The sequence below is a fragment of the Castanea sativa genome, chromosome 3 (genome assembly GCF_040712315.1).
Source record: "Castanea sativa cultivar Marrone di Chiusa Pesio chromosome 3, ASM4071231v1".
Taxonomy (NCBI): Eukaryota; Viridiplantae; Streptophyta; class Magnoliopsida; order Fagales; family Fagaceae; genus Castanea; species Castanea sativa.
This window is the reverse complement of record NC_134015.1, coordinates 59,526,278-59,547,356: the sequence shown is the minus strand read 5'-3', so window position 1 is coordinate 59,547,356 and position 21,079 is coordinate 59,526,278. Positions and strand designations below refer to the sequence as shown.

General features: G+C 35.0%; 1 protein-coding gene and 1 pseudogene across 1 annotated transcript; both read right to left on the bottom strand.

Moving 5' to 3' along the window:
- Positions 1 to 124: 124 nt before the first annotated feature.
- LOC142627168 (uncharacterized) lies at positions 125 to 7,645 on the bottom strand. Its single transcript, XM_075800969.1, has 12 exons — positions 7,169 to 7,645; positions 6,571 to 6,734; positions 5,843 to 6,065; positions 5,621 to 5,763; positions 5,315 to 5,523; positions 4,727 to 4,861; positions 3,933 to 4,061; positions 2,636 to 3,036; positions 1,895 to 2,111; positions 1,379 to 1,572; positions 873 to 1,249; positions 125 to 628 (listed from the first exon to the last, which is right to left on the bottom strand). The coding sequence occupies exons 1-11, from the start codon at positions 7,543 to 7,545 to the stop codon at positions 1,051 to 1,053; spliced, it is 2,391 nt and encodes a 796-aa protein (XP_075657084.1). The 5' UTR covers positions 7,546 to 7,645; the 3' UTR covers positions 125 to 628; positions 873 to 1,050.
- A 7,970-nt stretch (positions 7,646 to 15,615) lies between these two features.
- LOC142630014 (uncharacterized) lies at positions 15,616 to 17,255 on the bottom strand (annotated as a pseudogene).
- Positions 17,256 to 21,079: the final 3,824 nt, after the last annotated feature.

The window sequence follows — 21,079 nt, the reverse complement described above, 5'->3', positions numbered from 1 at the left end:
TTGAAGGGAATGCGAGGTTACATGATGCATCTTTTATTTATAGGTACTAGGAAAATTCAGAAAACAAAGTATACATTACTGCCAAGAGAATAAGGAAAATTATGCCTATCATAACCACTGCAACGGCCACCAACAACTCCGACTTTATTGTAATAAATATGGAAAAATAACAGAACTCAAAATCCAAACAATGTTTATGGCAGGGAAAGGAGTGAAAATGGACTCAAACATGTATTAGTCAAGATGTCAAACCTAACATAACATTACATACATCTCAGGCCATAAATGCCACAATTGAATCACTTACAGGTTAGCAATATCCTAGTAACTAAATTAACTGAATATTAGCATGATGATTAGTATTTATCACCATTCTGTTTATGAGAAGAAACTGGACCGTAAGAAATCCACCACTTAGGAATCTCTCTGTTGTCCTTGAAATTGTGAGTTTGAAGCCATCTGGACCATAAAAGAAGAAATGATTGGCCACAGTTGGTTAAGAAGACTCTTACATCTTTATTAGGAGAAGCTTGTGAATCTCTCAAACCAGAAGTTCCAAAATTCATAGAACTCTGTTATTGCAAACAAAGAGTATGTGGATCTCTCGCCTACTTGGCTACTTCCCATTCTGTACAGAGAAAATTAGATCCATGCATAATACAAATAGAGACATTTCAGGAGACAGCCTTTAAATAAAAAATGCTGTTAACATGTATAGTGTTGTGGGCTTTAGGCCCAACTAGTTTACTTGTATAACACATTCTTGTACTATGCACTCATATTTACTTGTACTGCACTCATATGCCTCCTGTATAAAGATACTCATATTTCTAACCAATGCAAATTAAGAATTATGCCAAAAAAACATTTACCTTAGTCTTTCATTTTGCCTGCAGGCTCTGTGGTTCAGCATACTTATAGGAAGCCTTTGCAAAACATAAAAGAGTAGATCCTGGCGAATATTGAGCCAAGAAAAGTCTGTCTTTACTTGGACTCATAAAAATTCTTCCATTGATTTGAGATAGCTTTTCCAAAGCAAGCTTATTTTATTTATTTGTTGTTCCTCATCCCTAAAACTTTCATCAGAAAAGCATAATCATAAGCCATTTCCTCACATTGACCATAGCGGCCACCTTCACCAAAATGTCCTCCAGTCATATTTGCCTTCAGAATGACCGCACGAGAACATTCAAAACATGTACTATCTCGCACTTTCGCCACCCATTTTGCAGCTTCCCAAACTCCAACCCTGACAATGAAAATTAAGGCTACCCATATAAGTTTATGACTATAACCTATGTATGTATTTCTAAATACTAAAACAACAAAATTCAATGTATGTAAATATGACAATGAAAAGCAGAAGATATAAATTTGCCTTGAGTCGTTAAAAGATGCTGTAACAAGCATTGACGGATAACAGGCATCACAAGTAATGTTATCATAAGGAGAATAACTCAAGATAGACTCGAATTGGGAGTGTATCTGAGGATTCCCAAATTCTTCATAATCTAGTATGGTAAGAGGCAAACTAGGATCCAACAATGTGTTGCATACATCCAGAAATGGAACCTGATACAAAAATTACACAAACATCAGTGCCAAAAATTTAACAATAATAAAAACTAATAATTTACATTCACATTAAGTAATAAAAAAGCACAAAGTATATCATTATAAGCTTCAAAGTATGTATATATACTAGTTCAACTAAAACATGGTTTATCAAACACAAATTATTTCTAAACTTTGGAATTCTATCTTTGTTTCCATCTCCTTATCAATCCTAGAGCATGAGAATCTTGATAGTAAAATCTACATATAACAACAATCTACTTCACTGGATCAAAACATTGACAACTGGATGGTAAAACATTTTGCTTTAAGGGCGAACCTTCAAAATGGCAGCACGAAATAGATCTGGGTACATATTGATAGCTGCCCCCACAACTAGACATCCAGCACTAAATCCAATTGCACCAACTCGATCTCTATGAATGTAGCCCTCATTAACCAGGTAGTCTGCACATGCTACAAAGTCATATACAGAATTCTGTTTGTACAGCCCACTGCCAGACTTATGCCATGAAGAATCACCGCCGCCACCACCCCTGCCCACACATAACTTCATGTGTCATATAAAACATCTAAAGCATCAGCAGCAATGCAACAGACATCTTACTTCAGCCAAGACGGTAACTATCATGTGGCATCTTAAGTGTAATTTCAAGTTTACACTTGAGCTCAGTATTGGTAGTAAATATAAATATATGCTTATTCTCAAAAATATGAACAATAAAAAACAATGGCGAAGACAACTCAACATATCAGATCGACTAGAGCTTGTAATAACTTATATCATATAATGACATTTTTTTTGAACATATATGCATGACAAGTTTACATAATATCACGTGCAAGCAGGCAAAAACTTCTTCAATATGCAAGTTCAAAATTATCAACCAGCTCTCTTCTAGCCTTTGAGATTGAGAATTCATAACAAATTCCAAAAGTAGTTATGAGCAACTTTTGAAAAACAATGCATGCATAGAGTTAATGTTGGTTAATGCACACTTAAAAATCAGTGCCACAGTGATCAAAGAAAATAGAAATAAACGTAATGTGGTGAACCAACCTCACATCAGCAAACGCCACCACCCAACCACGATCAAGTAAACTCAAGCGGTTTGAACACCAGCTTTTTTCTAAAACTTCACCGTATGCCCCATAGCCATGTAAAACTCCAGGAGATTGACCTTTCTGCCAGGATTTTTGGGCATACAAAATGGTCAAGGGAATCCTGACACCATCATAGGATATGACTTCCTTCTTTTCACAACAATACGCACTCGAAAAGTCCTTCCATCTCTCTGATTCAAAATCCAGGACATTTTCTTTCTCATTTTGCAAGTGAACTGTATCTGCCTCATATGCTGGTAAGCTTGTTCTATTACCAGAAACACCCCTCACTTCCTCTTGCTGCACAATCGAGTATTTCTGTCTCGACATGTCGTAGTCAACAATCACATCAGGCATCTGTGCATTCAAATATAAAGGATAAGAATTTTAGATCAAAATCAAGGAGTGTACCTAATTCAAAAGTATCTGACTATAGTAGAATTAACATAACAAATTCAATTGGATTCCTATGAAGTCGACAAAATTCATTTCGAGTTAACATGAGAATATGTCAGGACTATCGAACTTTGATAGTTTCACTAATCAAAATCCACTTCTTTTCTTTTTTCAAAAATTTAAACTGCAATTTAAATGCAATTATAAATAGTAAAGGGGGATTTCTAACCATTCCAAAACAGCTGAAGATTATTTTTAGCTCTCTTTCAGTCAAATTTTTCAAAACATAACTTGAAAGAGTATTTTTACATATGAGAATGTTGATCAAGAATAAAACCTAGACTGGAATAAGTTTGGTTTAAGTCTCTTGAACACAGAAGTCCCAATGTAGCAGAGATATTTGCCTGATTGCCAAAACAAATACTCTAAACAGGCTAAGAACAGATAAGAAAGGAAAACTGAAGGAGACGACTATGTCGACTAGTGAGACCAGAATAGTGGTGATAACAAAAAGATCTTCAATTGCTAGTATTCAAATCTAGAAAATAGAAAAATGTGACTAGATAGACAATTAGACAGAAAGAAAATGATGTAGTACGGAGCTAGATGAATAACTATAACTAAATCCAGATAAAACACAAGTTTAGAGAAGTTGCGCAGGGGATTGTTAAATATGTCATCTTAATGGCAAGACACCACATCAAAGAGCCACAGAAATTCTTCTAAATTTCCATATGATAGATTACTAGAAAGAGGGAGAGCAAGAAAAAGCACGCATGTGCGCTCGCGCGCGCGCGAGAGAGAGAGAGAGAGAGAGAGAGAGAGACCTAATGTATTATGCTGATTAGAAGTCATACCACTGGTGATGAAAGCACCACACGGTATACTGAGCTCATGAAATCATGGTTTGAACCTGGAACAACAGTACATAGATTTGAAGGCAGAGGAAAATACCATGGATTAAGATCGTCAACCTCCACTTGATGCTGCAAAACAACTCAAGATGAATAGAACATTAATTAAAAATACATTTGCACACGTAAGGAGCATTTGATTTTTTTTTTTCTTCCATGAGTAGATCATATGTATAAATATAATCAACCATAACATAATCTGAAATGGACTTAAAAATATCTCAGAAAGATGAAAGTCAAGCATTTGTAAACCTGATGTTTAATGATCCAGAGTCCCTTATATGACTAAATAAATTGACTTATCCAAAGAAAAATGACTAAATAAATTATATCTGACCATATTTGCACATAAACACACTTTTTTTTATAAGTAGAAAGAGTAGTCAAAAGCACATATATACATCCATATGTTGCACTTGTTTTCATTCATTGCATATTCTTCGATGGTTTCCTTTTTATATATCTACATGAACATAAAATCCATCATTTGCATGTGCAGTTCTGCTCCACAAATCGGCTGTTTATAGAAGAATAGGCTAAACCATTCATTGTAACATAATAACCTTCAACATTGAAAAGTATAAAAGGCAAAACATAGACTATTATTACTCTGTTATTTTCATATTTTTATTAGTAAAGTGTAACTTTTTTTGATAAGTAAATTAAATAAATAAAACGTTATGCTTTACCAATGAAAATATGAGAAGAACAGAGTAATGAAGCAGAAATAGTAATACCTTATACTTAAAGTTAATAGGCAAATTGACAGAACACAACATAGGAAACCCCTTCTTATTGACAGAAAGCACCAGATGTCCATTATAAATGTCCATATCTTGTAAGCTCATATCTCCACCTGGAAGCATGACATTCTAAAAGGAAATGGATGTATGTGAAAGATGACAAAATGGATAGATGATAAATAAACATTCAAACTAAACCCCAAACTTTTAGAAGTTTCAAATAACCTTAAAACTTTCAAAATGCTTCAATTCAAACCATAAACTTATTTACAATGGTGTTAATGGAAATGCTTAAACAAAGGAATGTCATGTAGTTATTTCAAAACATGCACCTATTATATATGAATATTATTTTACTCTAAGACACATGGGGTCATTTTGTTTAAGCATTTTCCTTTGATGGCTTCACACGTAATGTGTTTGAATTGAAATGCTTTTAAAAGTGTATTTGGAAGTGTACGGTTTAATTTAAAATCACTTTGAAAACTATGTGGTTTCTTTTTTTCCCTACAAGTAACTAGGAGTTTTAAAATTTAATTTAGCCATTAGAAAATATACATAGGGTGGTCACCAAAACTTCACCTGCCAATTAGCTGACTGTATATCTTCAACTGGGCATTTAGCCAGGTAATAGTTTCCACCAGAACACTCCTTATTCTCACTCAAAGGAGCATTTGTAAGTATATAGAAGAAACCACAGTGATGTTCCAAAAAATACTGTATGCCACAAACACGCTCATGAACTTGGAGCAAGCCACCTAATGGATTGGCAGCATCAATTACATAAACCTGTCATAAACACAACAAAAGATAAGTCTCACTGTATGAGAATAGACTCAATATAAATGCTCGAAAGTGGAAAACATTTATATATGTAAGTTCCTTCCTCGGATGAAGTCCTTGAATTTGAATTCACAGTTATGAACTTGCCATCTTTTGTGCTTGTTATGTCCACACAAAAGCCGGAATCACTTTCGGTAAACACTGGGACATCATCCATTTTGGGACATCCTAATTTTGTACAGAGTACCCTGCCAAAAAAAAAAAAAAAACATGGGTGAGAAAGTATATTGACCCCCAGGAAAAAAAGATTCAGAATAGTCACCTTGCCTGTAAGGTCGTTGGTTATCATCTGCTATTGTATAAAACAGAGTATTGCCATCTTGAGCCCATGCCAAGCTAACAACCCCATCAACTTCTAAGTTTGAAACAACGCATCCACTTCTAAGGTCCTTAATTTGAAGCATGAATCGTTCACTGCCAGTAATATCAAGCGTGTATGCAAGAAAATTGTGGTCTGGTGAAATTCGACATGTACCCACGTGCACATAACCTGCAATGTTGAAAACCAATATAACAATGTTAGCTTAACAAAAGAAAAAGGAAAGGAAAAACCAAACACAATGTATACTTGAATCTTCTTTGCTTTTTTAGGTATATACTTGAATCAATATTGAAAAAACATGTGTGCCATAAAAGCAGAGCTAATGATCCAAGGTATGACTTTCACGATTCAATTCCATGAGGTATATTAACATGGAGTAATGGATGTATTAGAATTTAAAGATGCATTTTTCTTCATTCTTTGCTTTAAAATCTAAGAATTTGGAAACAAAAAGCAATTACATCTTCTTGCTCAGCATGAATACTAAATAGATAAAATGAACTAGGCTGTGTAGCACTAACCAATGGAAAGACATATCTAAGTTTTAAAATAGCTTTCTAGTTAGGTTACAAAAAAAAAGTATATGTGAAAAGGAAGCCACTTTGCCAAATATTTATGAGAAAAAAAATATTAATCTTATGCTCACATAAAGAACAAAGAAAAAAAAACTTGCCATATTGTTCTGCAATTTTATTCCAGTCTAGCAAAGGTTCCTCCCTTCCAAATCCTCCTCTTGCGTAATGAAGGAAAGTATTCAGCCAACCACTCTTCTCAGTATCTAACCTCCTACACAGAACTGGGTATTCCTTACCCTCTGGAATGTATTGGTAATACAACCTGCTCAAGAGGTTATAAAACAAAATTATAAATTTAAAAGAATTGGCACTCGATCAAAGCAGAACCAATAAATGAACAAGCACAATATCAAAGTTGGTATGAGTCTAAGACATTAACATCCTCGTCCCTCACTGCATTCCCCTTGTGGTACTTACATGGAATCCAAGTCCAAACATATTAGACAATGCTCTCATTTTTTACACCTAGAAGCACTAATACAAAATAATCAAGTTCACACCATAGCACAGAAAAACCAAATAGCATCCCTACCAATCACAAGAATACTTGTCTATAACCATCAATGGGAACTAAAAGCGATTATGGGCAAAAGTTTAAAGTTTAGGGAGCAAGAATGTATTTTGACCAATTAAAAATTCATAAAGGTAAAAACTTTGGTGAAAGGAGGAAATGGGGTTGGTGAGAAATGAACAAACCAGGGTCCCCAGCGCTCAGGAGGAGTGGAAATGGAAGTGGGCATTCGGCTTTTCATCTCCGAAAAGAGTGTGCGTTGGAGGTGGTGGGTGTCAGCCATGAAAGCTTCAGCGTATGAGTTCTCTTGGGTGAGGTAGTGAGAGAGATCAGGGTCGTTGGTGTTGGACATCCAATGGTAAGGATCTTGCCACTTCCTTCCATGGGCGGAGACAGTGAATGGGACTTTCTTTGGGATTGGAGGGATTTGTTGGGGTGGCGAGAAGTGTGGATGCTCTCTATCTCTGCAGAGGGAGGAGAATAGGGAGGAAGATATATGGGGTATTATGAAAACAGAGAGCTTGATTGAGCACTTGGGATTTAGGAGGGAGGCAAGAGCCATAGAGCTTGGAGGTTGGAGATTATGGAGTATGGAGTATCGACTGGAGGGACTAGGAACTGGGCAAGAGCCAGTGTGTTTCTTCTGACTTCACTTTGAGAAGGAAAAAGGGAGAAAATGGGCAATTAGCTATAATGGCTAAAGAATATAGTTAGTAGGTTTCGATGCGAAAGTAAACGGAATACTAACATCTCGACTCTTAAAAAGTCGATTTTAAGGCTATAAATCGACTCTTAGATAGTCGATTTTCATGGGCTGTTCAGATCTGATGTGGCGATTTTTTACGTGGAAATCGAGTTTCTAAGAGTCAATTTATATATCGACTCTTAAATACTCGGTTTATATGTGACGTGTACGACACGTGGAAGCTAGTTGATCCACCTGAAAACCGAGTCTTTGAGACTCGATTTCTAATAGGAGTTTTTCAAAATTAAGCCAAGTCTACCCTCTTGCCCAGACCTCTCGCGCCTCTCTCCACTCTCTGTCGCTCACCCCCTCACTCTCGCCCAGACCTCTCGCGCCTCTCTCCACTCTCTGTTGCTCACCCTCTCACGCTCTCGCCCTCTCCACCCTCTCACTCTTGCCCAGACCTATCTCCACTCCCTGTCAGTCACCCTCTCACGCTCGCTCCTCTCTCACTCGCCCCCTGAGCTGTCACTCACTCACTCACTCAGTCTCCACTCTCAAGCACCCTCTCCACTCTCCACTCTCACTCAGTTCTCAGGTATGTTTTTCTTAATTGTGTGATTTTTTTCATGTGGGTTTGTGGTTTTTGTTCAAAAATTATGATTGATTTGATTGTTTCGTGTGGTACTCTGTTTCGAAAATTATGATTGATTTTATTTAGTGTCACGTTTGATAGAGAAAGGTTTGATGGTAGGCATGTAAATAAGTTGTGTTTATTTATTGAAGAGAAAATAAAAGATGCTTCTTTGATTGGTTTAATAAAGAGGTTGTTTGAGTGATCCGGTGGTGGAATGGTACAACAGCTCCAGTTGCCGCCGTCAAAGTATCCTTGATACTATATGTCCCACGAATCACTAAGATAAAACATTTCATGTTGTGGTCCACTAGAATTGTAAACGCTGGCTTTAAAATCTGCAGAAGAAAAGAAAACAGAGAAAATTCAGGTCACAGTCTGTAAGCAACATAAATTGTGCTTCAAAATTAAGTATGCCCCAGCCAATAGCTGTTGATCTTCCATGTAAGAAATACTAATCAATCCCAAAAATCACCCTATGTATACCATTGTAAAGTGTTGATGACACAGGAAATAAATAGCTGTTAACTATGCCCCAGCCAATAGCTGTTGATCTACTAGTCACTGTGATCTCTCCACCCCACCCCCAACCAAAAAAATAAATCGTTTGCATATAGTTAAAAACACAGGAAACCAGTCTGCAGAATAACCAGTCTCCTTTAAAAACACAGGAAATGGCTTTTTTGAAAAATGCCAACATAGTGTCAACAACTTTAAGTGGCATCTGAGTTCAGCAGTTATATCTGGACCTCCTTCAAGCCGTAAACTGTCTTTACCACCATATACACTGCCAACATGTAATTGTCCCTGAAAAGTACGTTAAAGCAATCAAAAGCTAGGCCTGATAAACTGCGAGTGTCAGTGAAAACATTTTATTCACAGCCACTTTGCCATAAAAATAAAAATAAAAAAATAAAAAGGTTATTGTTCCTTAAACTGACATGAACTCAACAACAACAACAACAACAACAACAACAAAAACTGATAATGTAAAAGAGAAAATCTGTTACATTAAATATTCAGTGCATAATTTTGCTAAAGGGACCCATACTTTTGACTCAAAGCACAAATGAAACACTAAAAGCTTTTCCTCACCAAAACCTCCCTTAGCCTAATGACAACTATCAATGCTTACTAACCCAAAGAGTATTACAATGTTTCCCCACAATGAACACTCTGGTTTTTGCCTCAAACATAACCTTACATGTTGTCGACACCCCCAACAACATATGTTTATTATGTGCAGGAAATAACTGTCCCTTGACTTGCTACCAAATCACAGGAGCAGTCTTCGAGACAAACAACCCTGTTGTCTTGGAGCCTTTACCCTGCTATTAGCACATTAAAAAAGTTCACATAGCATGCCATTGCTTAATAACTGCCACAACATGCTACTGCCACCTGTTAAACACATGCACAACCTATGCACATGTTCAACCCAGTACAGACCTTGCTCTTCCATGGCAGCCCCAAAACTTTGCCAACATGCATCCTTAGTCTATGCACCACCATGTGCCAGTGCCATGTTCTAGTCTAACCACACATCACCACCCATATGCAAATTCAACCTTTCTTGGCCATGCAAACCACAACCCAATTTCATGTACACTAAACCATCATGCTACACTCAGGCAGCAGTCACACAGCCTACACGCTGCATGACAACCTACCTAATACTAAATCCACACAAGGCTACCATGGTGCATCCATTGTAGTGCATCCATCGTCTAAGGCTGTAAATTGCAACGATGTAGTTGTTTGTTGCAACGCCTCGACATCAACTTCTACGAGCGGCTCGGAACTTACGTACAACTCAGCAGCATTTACTTGGGACATTTTATGGATCCTATTAAACATGACCTTTACATGTTTATCTTCTTTGATCGTCATGTACTTGTAATTTATCCGTTCATGAAGGACTTCTTATGGGTAACGATAAATAATATTTATGTCATAACAAGTAGGGCTCAAACTCAATTCTTTCATTATTTTCATCTTCAAATCATTCAATGTCTTCAACTTACGACGTATCATCATGTAATAGTATTCGATACTCGGCCCTTGAAATGTGAATCCATCAATCTGTTCAGGATTGAAAAGGGGTCCACCGTAGTATACATTTATGTCAATATTCTTCAGAGATTGTGAACCTATTAGAGTCAAGGGTATGTTAGTGACATATTTTAACACAATTACAAAACATTTTTATGTACTCAAAGTACAAAAATTACAACTTCTTACATCAAACACACCCCACATTTGCATATACTCACTCCACATCACATACAAACACACTCAATCATTATCATTTCATACTCAAACAAATAAAAAAACTAAAGCCAACACTTACCCCCACTACAAAATTTCAAATCATTCTAACAAAAAAATAATGAAAAATATTAAACCAAACAACAACAAAAATAGCCATGATAAAAGCCTAACAATACAAATATATCTTAAATATTTTTTACTTCTTATAAAATAAAATTAAAAAAAAAAAAAAAACCTAGCATATATACACTAACTTGTTACATCATATGCATGTACAAACCCCACATTAGCATATATACTTAATCATTACCATTTGTTTCTAAAAAAAAAAAAATCATTAATCATACTCAAATAAAAAAAATAAAAAAACTAAACACACAAATCTTCAAATCATTCTATCAAAAATATAAAGAAAAATAACAAACCAAACAAAAAAACTCATGATACATACCCATAAAAAACCTAACATTACATATATGTAACTAACAACTACCCATAAAAAAACCCTAACATTACATATATGTAACTAACAACTATTCAAAAAAAAAAAAAAAAACTAACAACTAGAGAGAGTGTATAAAAACCTTACTTGACATGAGAATGTGTAAATGGAGGGTGAGTTTGATTTGAAGTTTTGTATGGGAGTGAGAGAGAGAGAGTGAGAGAGGAAGAGAGAGCTGCTGGATTTTTTGGTGTGGCAAACGGCAGACCCCAGAAAATAGGTATTGTGTGATAAAAAGCAGCTGCCCTAGCCACGTGGATTAAAGTGGACCAAACATTACAAATCGAGTCTCTGAGACTCGATTTCCTTTTTCAAAAACCGACTCTAAAAGACTTGATATCTACCTGGAGTCCCCCTTGGTCCAACTAGAGTATTTAATTTTTCACAAGTAAATCGAGTCTCTAAGACTCGATTTCCAGGTGGCCACCACGTGGAAAACGGCCACATCAGATTTGATCAGAACATGGAAATCGAGTCTTTAAGACTCGATTTATAGGTTGAAAATCGACTCTCTAAGAGTCGAGATGTTAGTATTTTATATACTTTCCTTCCGGGGCCTACTAACTATATTCTTCAGCATCTATGCCTAATGGCCCATTTTCCCCAGGAAAAAGTGTTTTATTGTGTTAAAAAAATAGGAGTGTTCTATTGAAAATGAAATAAATAATAACATTGGGAGTTTCTAAAAGAAAAGGAAATATCAAAAAATTATTATAAGGAACCTTGTAAACTATTTTAAATTTTTTACTTTTTTATCTTTTTAATTTTTTATTCAAGTACTAAGATTAAAAGTCAATTTTTTTTTGTAAGTCAATTTTTATATAGTATTGCAACCAAGTAAGAATGATGATAGGGCGGGTATGGGGCGGTTTCCTATTCCCCGCCCCTACCCCACTTCCCTTATAGGGCGGGTTTTGTGCCCGCCCCATTCTAGCGAATCCTATGAGTACTCGTCCTGTCACACTCAGATTTTTTATATATATAATTTATTAAAAGTTTATTTTGAATGCATTAAATCAAAACTCATAAAACATTAAAAAAAAACAAGTTCTAATATTACAAAACAATAATTCAAGTAATAAGAAGTACAAAAACAATTCAAACAGAGCAAGACAACAATTAAAAATATAAACAACGTAAATATTAAAACATAAAAGTATAAATTCAAAAATACAGTATAAAAAAATAACATTACTATAGGAGGTGTTTGTGGAGGATTTTCATACCCAAAAAAAATAATTAATATTATACTTTAGGTTTCTCAATTAAATTTAAATACATTATTGAATTAATTTTTTTTTATTGGATGACAATTGTTATTGAAAAAGATAACACTGTTTGTATTGCATTGGTCAATGTAACTATATGTTTAGATTTGATTAGAAAACTTGAAGAATCATACCTAAGTTTTGCCATTTTCTTAATAAGAGTTTGATTTGTTACATGTGTCATTAAGGTAACATGAGCCAATCTTGAATATCATTGCACATCTTCAGCATTATAGTAACTTATCCATAATTAATGGGCAACCAAAAGCATTTCTTATAAGCATTTCTTGGGGTTCATCTAATTGTTGCGTTGCCACAATGCCAATAACTTAGCTTATCAATCACCCAAATCACAACAATCCCTTGGCAACAACCCAATATGTGATTTAACATTTATGGTGATTGAGTATTATTTTATTATTATTATTATTATTATTACAAAAAGTGGTAGAGAAGAATTGAACCAATAATTGTGTATTCGATCGAACTTAGATCTTTGTGATCTACAATTTGGAGAGGTACGGTAGAGGCTAACTTGCTGTTTGCGTGATGTACGATGTTTTTGCGCTCGGATAAAATTACAAATGGCTAACCTAATGTAAATGCTTTCATCTAGATCAAGTTCCAGGTGACTTGTCAATCCACTCAGTGAATTTCGAGATTTTGTCTTGATCTTTCATTGGAGCTTTTCAAGTTTTTTAGTCCTATTTTACAAAATGATCAAGGGTTAAAACTTAAAAGTACGTATTAATAACAGCTAAAAAGCGTACCTGCCGCACAAATGGCCTATGTCACCTCTAGTGAGATATGATTGTGGATATTCAATCACTTATGTCATCTTCTTCGTGTGAGACTACGACGCTCTCTCTCTCTCCCACAGACACACAGCGCAAAACAGAAAGCTTCTGTCTACCCCAATGAATGAGACAGTGAAAGATAGAGAGGAGCTATAGAAACTCATTTTAGCTTCAAGCAGCACAAACGAACGCCACTTCAGGCTTGTATAAGTGGGCTTCGACTCCCCTAAAATATAATTAAACTCATACACTAACCTCTGGTCCTCTACCGCACATGAGTATACTCCTAAAGCTTCATTTTTGGTTATGCATATTGTCGCAAATTTTTATGCAATCCATATGTCAAGCTAGCATAAATCAGTATGCACTAGTACGTTTTCTAGCATTAAAAGAACCATGTAATATAAGAATAAACACAATAAAGTCATCTATACAAGGCATGTAAAAGTCCAGCTTCCCCAAATTCGTTCACTAACAACCTAACAGGCATCATAGCTTGCCACTATTTATAGCACTAAAACAAATAAATGAACACAGATGATATCTAATTCAGTTTTGCCAACCAAAGTCACTGCACCTCCTAAGAAATCACAATATTAAGTTTGAGATGTAGCATCTACTGATCCTGTTTTCCCTTCAGTGGTCATTAATATTAGTTACAGATGCAAGTCTTTGCCTTTACTTCACATTTCCCTCGAATTGGCAGTCTTCTAACCTCTTGCAGCTGCTGCTTTCTTCATTTGTGCTTCATCTTCAACATCCTGTAATTGCCAATAAGATTTCAAAGAATTTTCAAGGTAACAATCATTTTATGCAGACTTCTAGTTCCATGGTTATTAGTTAAAAGTCATTTATCTATTAAGATGGATGTTTTTTCCTCAATATGCAAAAGAAGTGAAATCAAGGTGAAGCATAAGTCAATGATTTTAAAAATGTGACGAAAGAAAAGTGAATCAAGAGATAAGTAAAGCTTACTGAATTGCCAATCTTGTCAAAATCATCATCAAAGCTTTCCTCACCATCATCTGAAAGACCATGTAAGATAATCAACCAACTGAACAGAAAAGTCATAAGATTCTTAACTCAATAATTCACCACATTTTTATTTCATCAGAGATGTTTTACTTAACCTGCACCAAATTATTCATAAGTTACATGACACTACATTGCAAATCTTGTACACAAATTGTCCATAACTTCACTGAGAAAATATTGACTATTGATCAAAAGAGCCGGCCATACTTTAACACCTTAGTACTTTTTTCCCTTATTAATTTGATAAATTACATAGAGGTAAGACATTGGTGCGATGGCAAGTGCCCTCCGTCCAAGCAATGTGTCACAGGTTTGAGTCCAGGAATTAGGCTCTCCTAGACCCCACAAAAGCAGGAGCCCTGTGCACTGGTACCCCCTTTTGTCTATTGATCAATTACACATACACCCAATGGGTCTTTAAGCATGACCCCACCCTCCACCCAATTCTTATAGGTGAAAGAAGTGTCAATTGAATCAGACCTCATTGGGAGGCCAAACACCTTAAAATTGTAAGCGATATGTAATATGTAAGTGCCTACTACCTGGAGTCCATAAAAATAGAATAATAAAATAAGCTTAATATTTTTTATTAAATTTTATATGTATCCATCTATTTTATTAAGCATTTGAAATTTTAAGGGTATTTATCCTGTTATTATACTGCCACATTGTTTCTCTATATGACATATGCAAAACAATGGACTGAAAGACATTCATATTCCACAATTATAATTCTGTATTGGACAATCAACACCACTTTCAAAAGATCACTTCCATAAAAAAAATAAGGGCAATTGATCAAATGGGAGACCATAAATATTTTGATATTAGTAAACTCTATGGGAATGCAGTGTGCTAAGCTGTGGAAAATTAGGAGACATGCAAAACCTGCTAGCGTGTACATCTAGATTTAATGCAAAATTATGCTGTAGTTTATACTAAGACTAGAATGTAAGTAATGCACCACTAAAACATGTCACAAACAGATGAAGGGAAATTCTAAATTGCCATTGAGGCTGTTGAACATGACCACATGTCAACAAGGAAGTTTACCTGCACCCCCATCACTGTCTTCAAGGTCTCCCAAAAGAAATTTATCCAAGTCCTGCTCAGCTGAAGCATTGGAAGTTTGACCCTTCAAGCTCTTCTCCATCCCTTCTGCTTTCTCATTTTCTCCAGAAGCTTGTTTCACTTTATCATCTTTTAATTCCTCTGCTTCTTTGAGCTTAAGCTCCTCCATGTATTGCTTCTCAAACCTAAGAGTCAGTTTATAACCATTGTAAGAAACAAGGTTAGTTCTAAATAGTCCAAGTTAAATCAAAATACAAAGAGAGAACAATCCATGCCTCCTTTGATTCCAATAATGCATCCAAAATAAATTTAAAATCTTGTGGGAATCCATCAATAAAGCAAAAATGCTTCTCTGAAATAAACTGCTACTTACGGAGCCACATGGCTGTTCACAAGTGTGAAATATATTTTCCAGAATCTTCTTTCTTTCATAACACGTGGGCATAATTCATATCTTAATCTTGAAATTTCCTGTGAAAAAAGAAAAAAGAAAAAAATTATTGAATTTTCTGCTTCTATAGTAAATAGCATCTCCTTATTAACACATAATCCAGTAAATTCCATGAAAATACAAAATTTATTAGTTAAAACTCATTCAAAATAACACAAGATTTGTCTCAATATCATTTTGCATTTACTCGGAGAAGTAAAAATTTATAGTGAATTTAAAACAAAAAGAACAGAATTAATGAAGTATCAACAAATCAACAATTTTAACTTCAACTTTGACCAACATTTTTGTGAACTCAAGTTTTTTCCCTAACCACTGATATAACACAAAACTTCCAGCCACAAAATCAGAACAATAGGTACCTCTCAGGTGTCAACCCCACCTATTCGATACAAGGACACAAAAAAGACAAGTTTGCGGATTTCTCTCCTTCCAATTCCAAACATAGGCATAAAGTTTTAACACAGAACAACAAAATTCATGATACCAACACCACTAAACATGAAATCACATAATCCCATAACATTAAAAGATATAAATATTTTAGATTTTGGTCCCTCAATTTGAAATCGAAAGCAATGGCGTTTAGTCCCTTAGATGATGTGGCCAAACTAAAAACCAATCTGCTATCACTTGATTAAACAAATTAAGACTAAAAGAAACCATTTTAAGTTTGCAAGAAACTAAAAGCAATCAATTTTAAGTTGTTAAGGACTAAAAAAACTGACTAATTTAAACTTCAGGAACTGAAATCGATCATGGCCTAGAGTTTAGAGACAAAAAAAAGAATATGAATTGAATTTTATGCAAAATTGAGAGATTGAAGAGCACGGAAAAAGAAAAAGCATAGAAATGAACCAAACTTTAACAGTAGTGAGAACAATTGTAGCGTGCTTCTCCTGCCACTCCGTCAGATCTTTACACACATTCGACACCGTCGTTGTCACGTCAGACGCCTCTGCTTCCTCTGCAAATTTCAAAACCGTTCCATCAAATTACAAAAAAAATTCAGAAAACAACGGCAATTAAGTTGAATTAGTATATACCTTGGATTGGAAAGCTCTGGAATGTAGTAGAAGTGAGGCCCTTGACGAAGTCTCTCAGATCGTCAGTGACACCAAAAGCGCGGAGCTCCGATTCGAAGTAGGAAGCGGAGGCGGAGGAGGAAGGAGGAGAATTGGCGAGCGATGAGAGATGAGCGGGGATAATGTCGGAGAGAGAGAGAGACTTGATCTACTGAATCTGAATCTGATCGAGCGCCGCGGATTTGATCTTATCGGCCTTCTTAGAAGCCTCGGCAGCGAGCTCCAACGATTTCTTGGTGGTCTCGGTGACCAAATCGGAAATGTTAACGGAACTCGTCAGAGTCTGAGATCTCCTCGCCGCTTCTTCTGCCAACCCTTTCGCTCTCTTCCAAATGTCCTCCATTGTTGATTTTTTCTGAATCTCAAAATCTCAAATCTCTCTGAAATTCTTTCTTTCTTTCTTTTTGTTAGAGATAATGAAGAAGATTGATTTTGATTGTTGAGTTGTTTGTTTGTTTGTTTCGCTTTTTTCTGTTTCTGTTTCACTTCATCACGCAAAAACGCGCCGTTTTAGCTCTGGAGTCTCACCTCTCACCCCCCAGTCTAAATTAAGTCAACTCTAACGGGACTAGCGGGCTCCAGCTTTGGGCCTTGTGGGGCTTTGGAGAGTTTTGCTTGTTTCTAACCCAGTTTAATTCAATCTGATACTCTTTTCAATTATTTATTCTTCAAAATTGAATGCCAATAAAACCTTTCTTTTCACTTTTCTATCATTGTAGTTAAACCTCTTTTCAATTTCATCCTTAATGATATGAAAATGAAGAGAGTATTCTTATGGTTGGAATTAATTGATTAGGAATATGATTAACAATTTAGGACAATTAGAAGTCATTTATTCCATGTTGGATACATTTGGCAAAAGATGACACTTGTAATGGTAGTTATTTTCTATAAATTACCACTCATACCTTGATTTACTACCACCTATTGCCTACAAGTGGAAGATTGGATTTTACAAGAACTCACTTCATCATTTGCTAACAATGTAGTCCTTTATCAAGAGAGATCAATCCATGCTTGTAGCAGTGGCAGAGTCAGGAATTTGTATTTAGGGGGCTAAATAAAAAAGAAAATGATCAACATTTTTTCTCAGTATATGTTATAGGGTTCAATTAATGATGCTTTAATGCATTGGTTAAGGTTAATGTTAAGTACTTTATAAGTTATAACTTATAACTCAATAGAGTTTACCTTGTCCATAAACCTTGATTTTAAGATTGAATTATAAACCATTAAATATAAAAATTAAGATTAAAAATTACTAATAAGTTAAAAATTTTCAAAAACTAAAATAGCAATCAATGAAAGCATAAAAAAATCAAATAACAAATAAGATATTACATTGATATATTACATATTTTTATGAAGGTAATAGCCATAAACAATTTTTATGTTAGATAATATATATATATAAAATTTAGGGTAAATTTCACTAACTACTCCTAAGATTTGGGACTTTGGGCTAATGTTAATCAAGTCCAAAACAATTCAAAACTAACCATTTTAGTCCTTAAACTTAAACCGTTTTAACATCGTTATTTATTTTACTCTCTCTCTCTCTCTCTCATACATTTCTTCTCTCTTGTTCCTCAATTTTCAGTCTTCACTCTTTGACTCTCTAATCCCTCTCACTCTCAAAACTCTCTTACTCTTTCATCCCACTCTCTTCTCTCTTACTCTCTCTCGTCCCTCTCTTCTCTTTCTAGTGGTCTTTGATGTGGCAAGGTAGTGTGGGTAAGCTGTGGTTTGTGGTTTTTGGTGTGGATCAGTGTTGGAGTCTCTCCCTTCTCTCTCTCATGGTCTTTGCAACAGCACCGTGGTGTGGGTAAGTGGTGATTTGTGGGTTTTGGTGTGGATTAGCATTAGAGGGTTTGGGTTTTCTCTCTTGTGGTGTTTGTGGCAATGTCGTGGTGTAGGTTAAAAATGATTAGGTTTTGATCGATGGTGGTGGGTTTTTTGGGGGGGTGGTTAGTGGTGGATGGTCACAAAACCATGTAGAGGAGCAAATTTGTTTTTCTTGTTGAGGCCTATGAATTTAGGGGTTTTCTTAAGAGGATGTTTTGATTGATTGGATTTTGGTTTTGGATTAGGATTTTGAGTTGAGAGGCTGATTTTTTGTCACGGTTCTTGATTCTTGATTGCATGTTCTGTGGTTTGGGTTTAAATTTTTGTTTTCCTCCTTATTCAATGAAAGTGTGTTTTGATTGTTGGTTTCATTCAAGCATTTCAAGCATTTTCCTCCTCATTTAAGCATTTTTTTTTCCTCCTCATTCAATGAAAGTGAGTTAATAGTGTTATAGTCCATTTGGACTTAAGGACTGAAATAGTTAGTTTTGAATTGTTTTGAACCTAGTTGGCATTAACCCAAATCTCAGGGGTAGTTAATGAAATTTATCCTATAATTTAATAAAAGAATAAGAATATATAATAAAAGAAGGGTTTGTTAACCACACGTGTTCCTCTTGAAATTGGAGAGTAAAAGCCTTTACCACTTAGCACTAAAAACCCAAACAAAACAAACTAAAGTAAAGAACTATGAGCATTTTCAGCAGATTAGCCAAATTTTTGTAATGTTTAGAGCATTTGCAGCAGTGGAGCTAAATAGCTATATAGCTATTTTAGCTCCACCAAAACACCAAAAAGAAGCATGCAGCAGTGGAGCTAAATCTATATTTTTTTAGCTTATTGTTACAGTGCACATCTATAAATAGATGTGCACTGTTCATGAGAGGTAAAACAAAATTAATTTTTTATTTTGTGTTCACATTACTTTTTTATTGTGGTGTTTTTATTGTAGTGAGATGTATTATTTTATTGTGGTAGATATATTATTTTATTGTGATGTTTATATTATTTTATTATGTTGAAAGCTAAAATAGATCCACTGCTGCAGCATGTGTGTAGGTAAAATAGATAAAGTAACTTTTGATGGAGCTAAATTGCTAAATTTTTAGCTCCATTGCTGTGGATGCTCTTAGACAATGAACAGTAAAATTTAGTTTTTACCTACTTATTTTTTTAAATACACTTTTCAACAAATTCTCTATCATTTTCTCCATCTCATTTAAATATTATTTTTTCATTCATTCTTTATTCATTATTTATTCTTTTTTTAACAACTACACATCTTCCAATATTTTTTTATTCAATACCTGATTATTATAATAGAAAAAAAAAACATTTAAAGTATGACTAGTAAAAGCTACCGTGTTCTCTATTTGTAGAGAAACACTGTAGCAAATCTAATCTAAAAAATAGAGATGAAGAATCTGTTGGAGTGTGAACAGTGGTGTTTTTGTTCCAAAAAATAGATATAGAGAATCTATTGGAGATGCTCTAAAGAAGAAATCAAAAACACAGCAATGGTGGTGCAGTTTTTTGAGGATCAAGAAGAAGTATGCACAGCAATACAATCTTCTTTCATGATTAAAGCAAAAGTAAGCCAGAGAAGTTATTTTTGATTGAGGAAGAGGGAAATTTGAAACCCCTTTTTGTCTCCTTTTTCTGTGAGATAATTGTTAAAATTCTATTATGTGTATGTTTTAGATTTTCTTATAAAATTACTACATTTTTTTGAAAAGATAATACTATTTAGGGATATATAACAAATTTAAGAGGCAGATTGGGGGCAGGGGGAAGAGCTTATTTACTTTGATTTTGTTTTTAAATTTTTTTGAACTCATATATAGGATCATATACTTTAAGTTTTTTCAAAAAATTTGGGGGGCAGTGGGGGGCCTTCGGCCCCAACATGGCTCCGCCATTGGCTCGTAGGGATGTCAATGCCCCTAGCATGACTATGTGCCCGTTTGGTTCAACGTTTTGAGCCCAAAACGCCACTTTTTCAAAAAGTCAGCCCTTTATGTGTGTTTGGTTCAGCACAAAACGCAACTTTTTTCAAAAGTTGCGTTTTAAACCAAGGCATAAAACGTGCAATCCCTTATGGAGCTCTGGAGGTCCATTTTGCCAAAACCCAGTGCGCGTTCTAATGTATCCGTTGAACAATCTTGGGCAATTACCAAATTCTCCTTTCTTCGTCTTCTTCAACACCTCTCATCAAGCTCACTCACGCCTCTATCTCTTCCTCTGTTTTTTTTTTTTTTAATTTATTTCTCTAATCTGATCAACACAAAATAACTTAAAATCAACTCAAATCCCATTAGAAAACCCATCCCAAACCCAACTCAAAATCAAACCCAAAATCCACAACAACAACAAAAAAAAAAAAAAATCAACTCAAAATCCAAAATCAAACCCAAAATCAACTAAAAAAAAAATCAACTCAAAATCAAACCCA

Coding starts and splice junctions, on each gene's coding strand:
- LOC142627168 (XM_075800969.1), bottom strand. CDS start 7,545: ATGGCTCTTGCCTCCCTCCTAAATCCCAAGTGCTCAATCAAGCTCTCT. Junction 4,862..5,314: donor TACAGTCAGCTAATTGGCAG/GTGAAGTTTTGG, acceptor ATTTCCTTTTAG/AATGTCATGCTTCCAGGTGG. Junction 1,573..1,894: donor TTCGTGCTGCCATTTTGAAG/GTTCGCCCTTAA, acceptor TTTTTGTATCAG/GTTCCATTTCTGGATGTATG.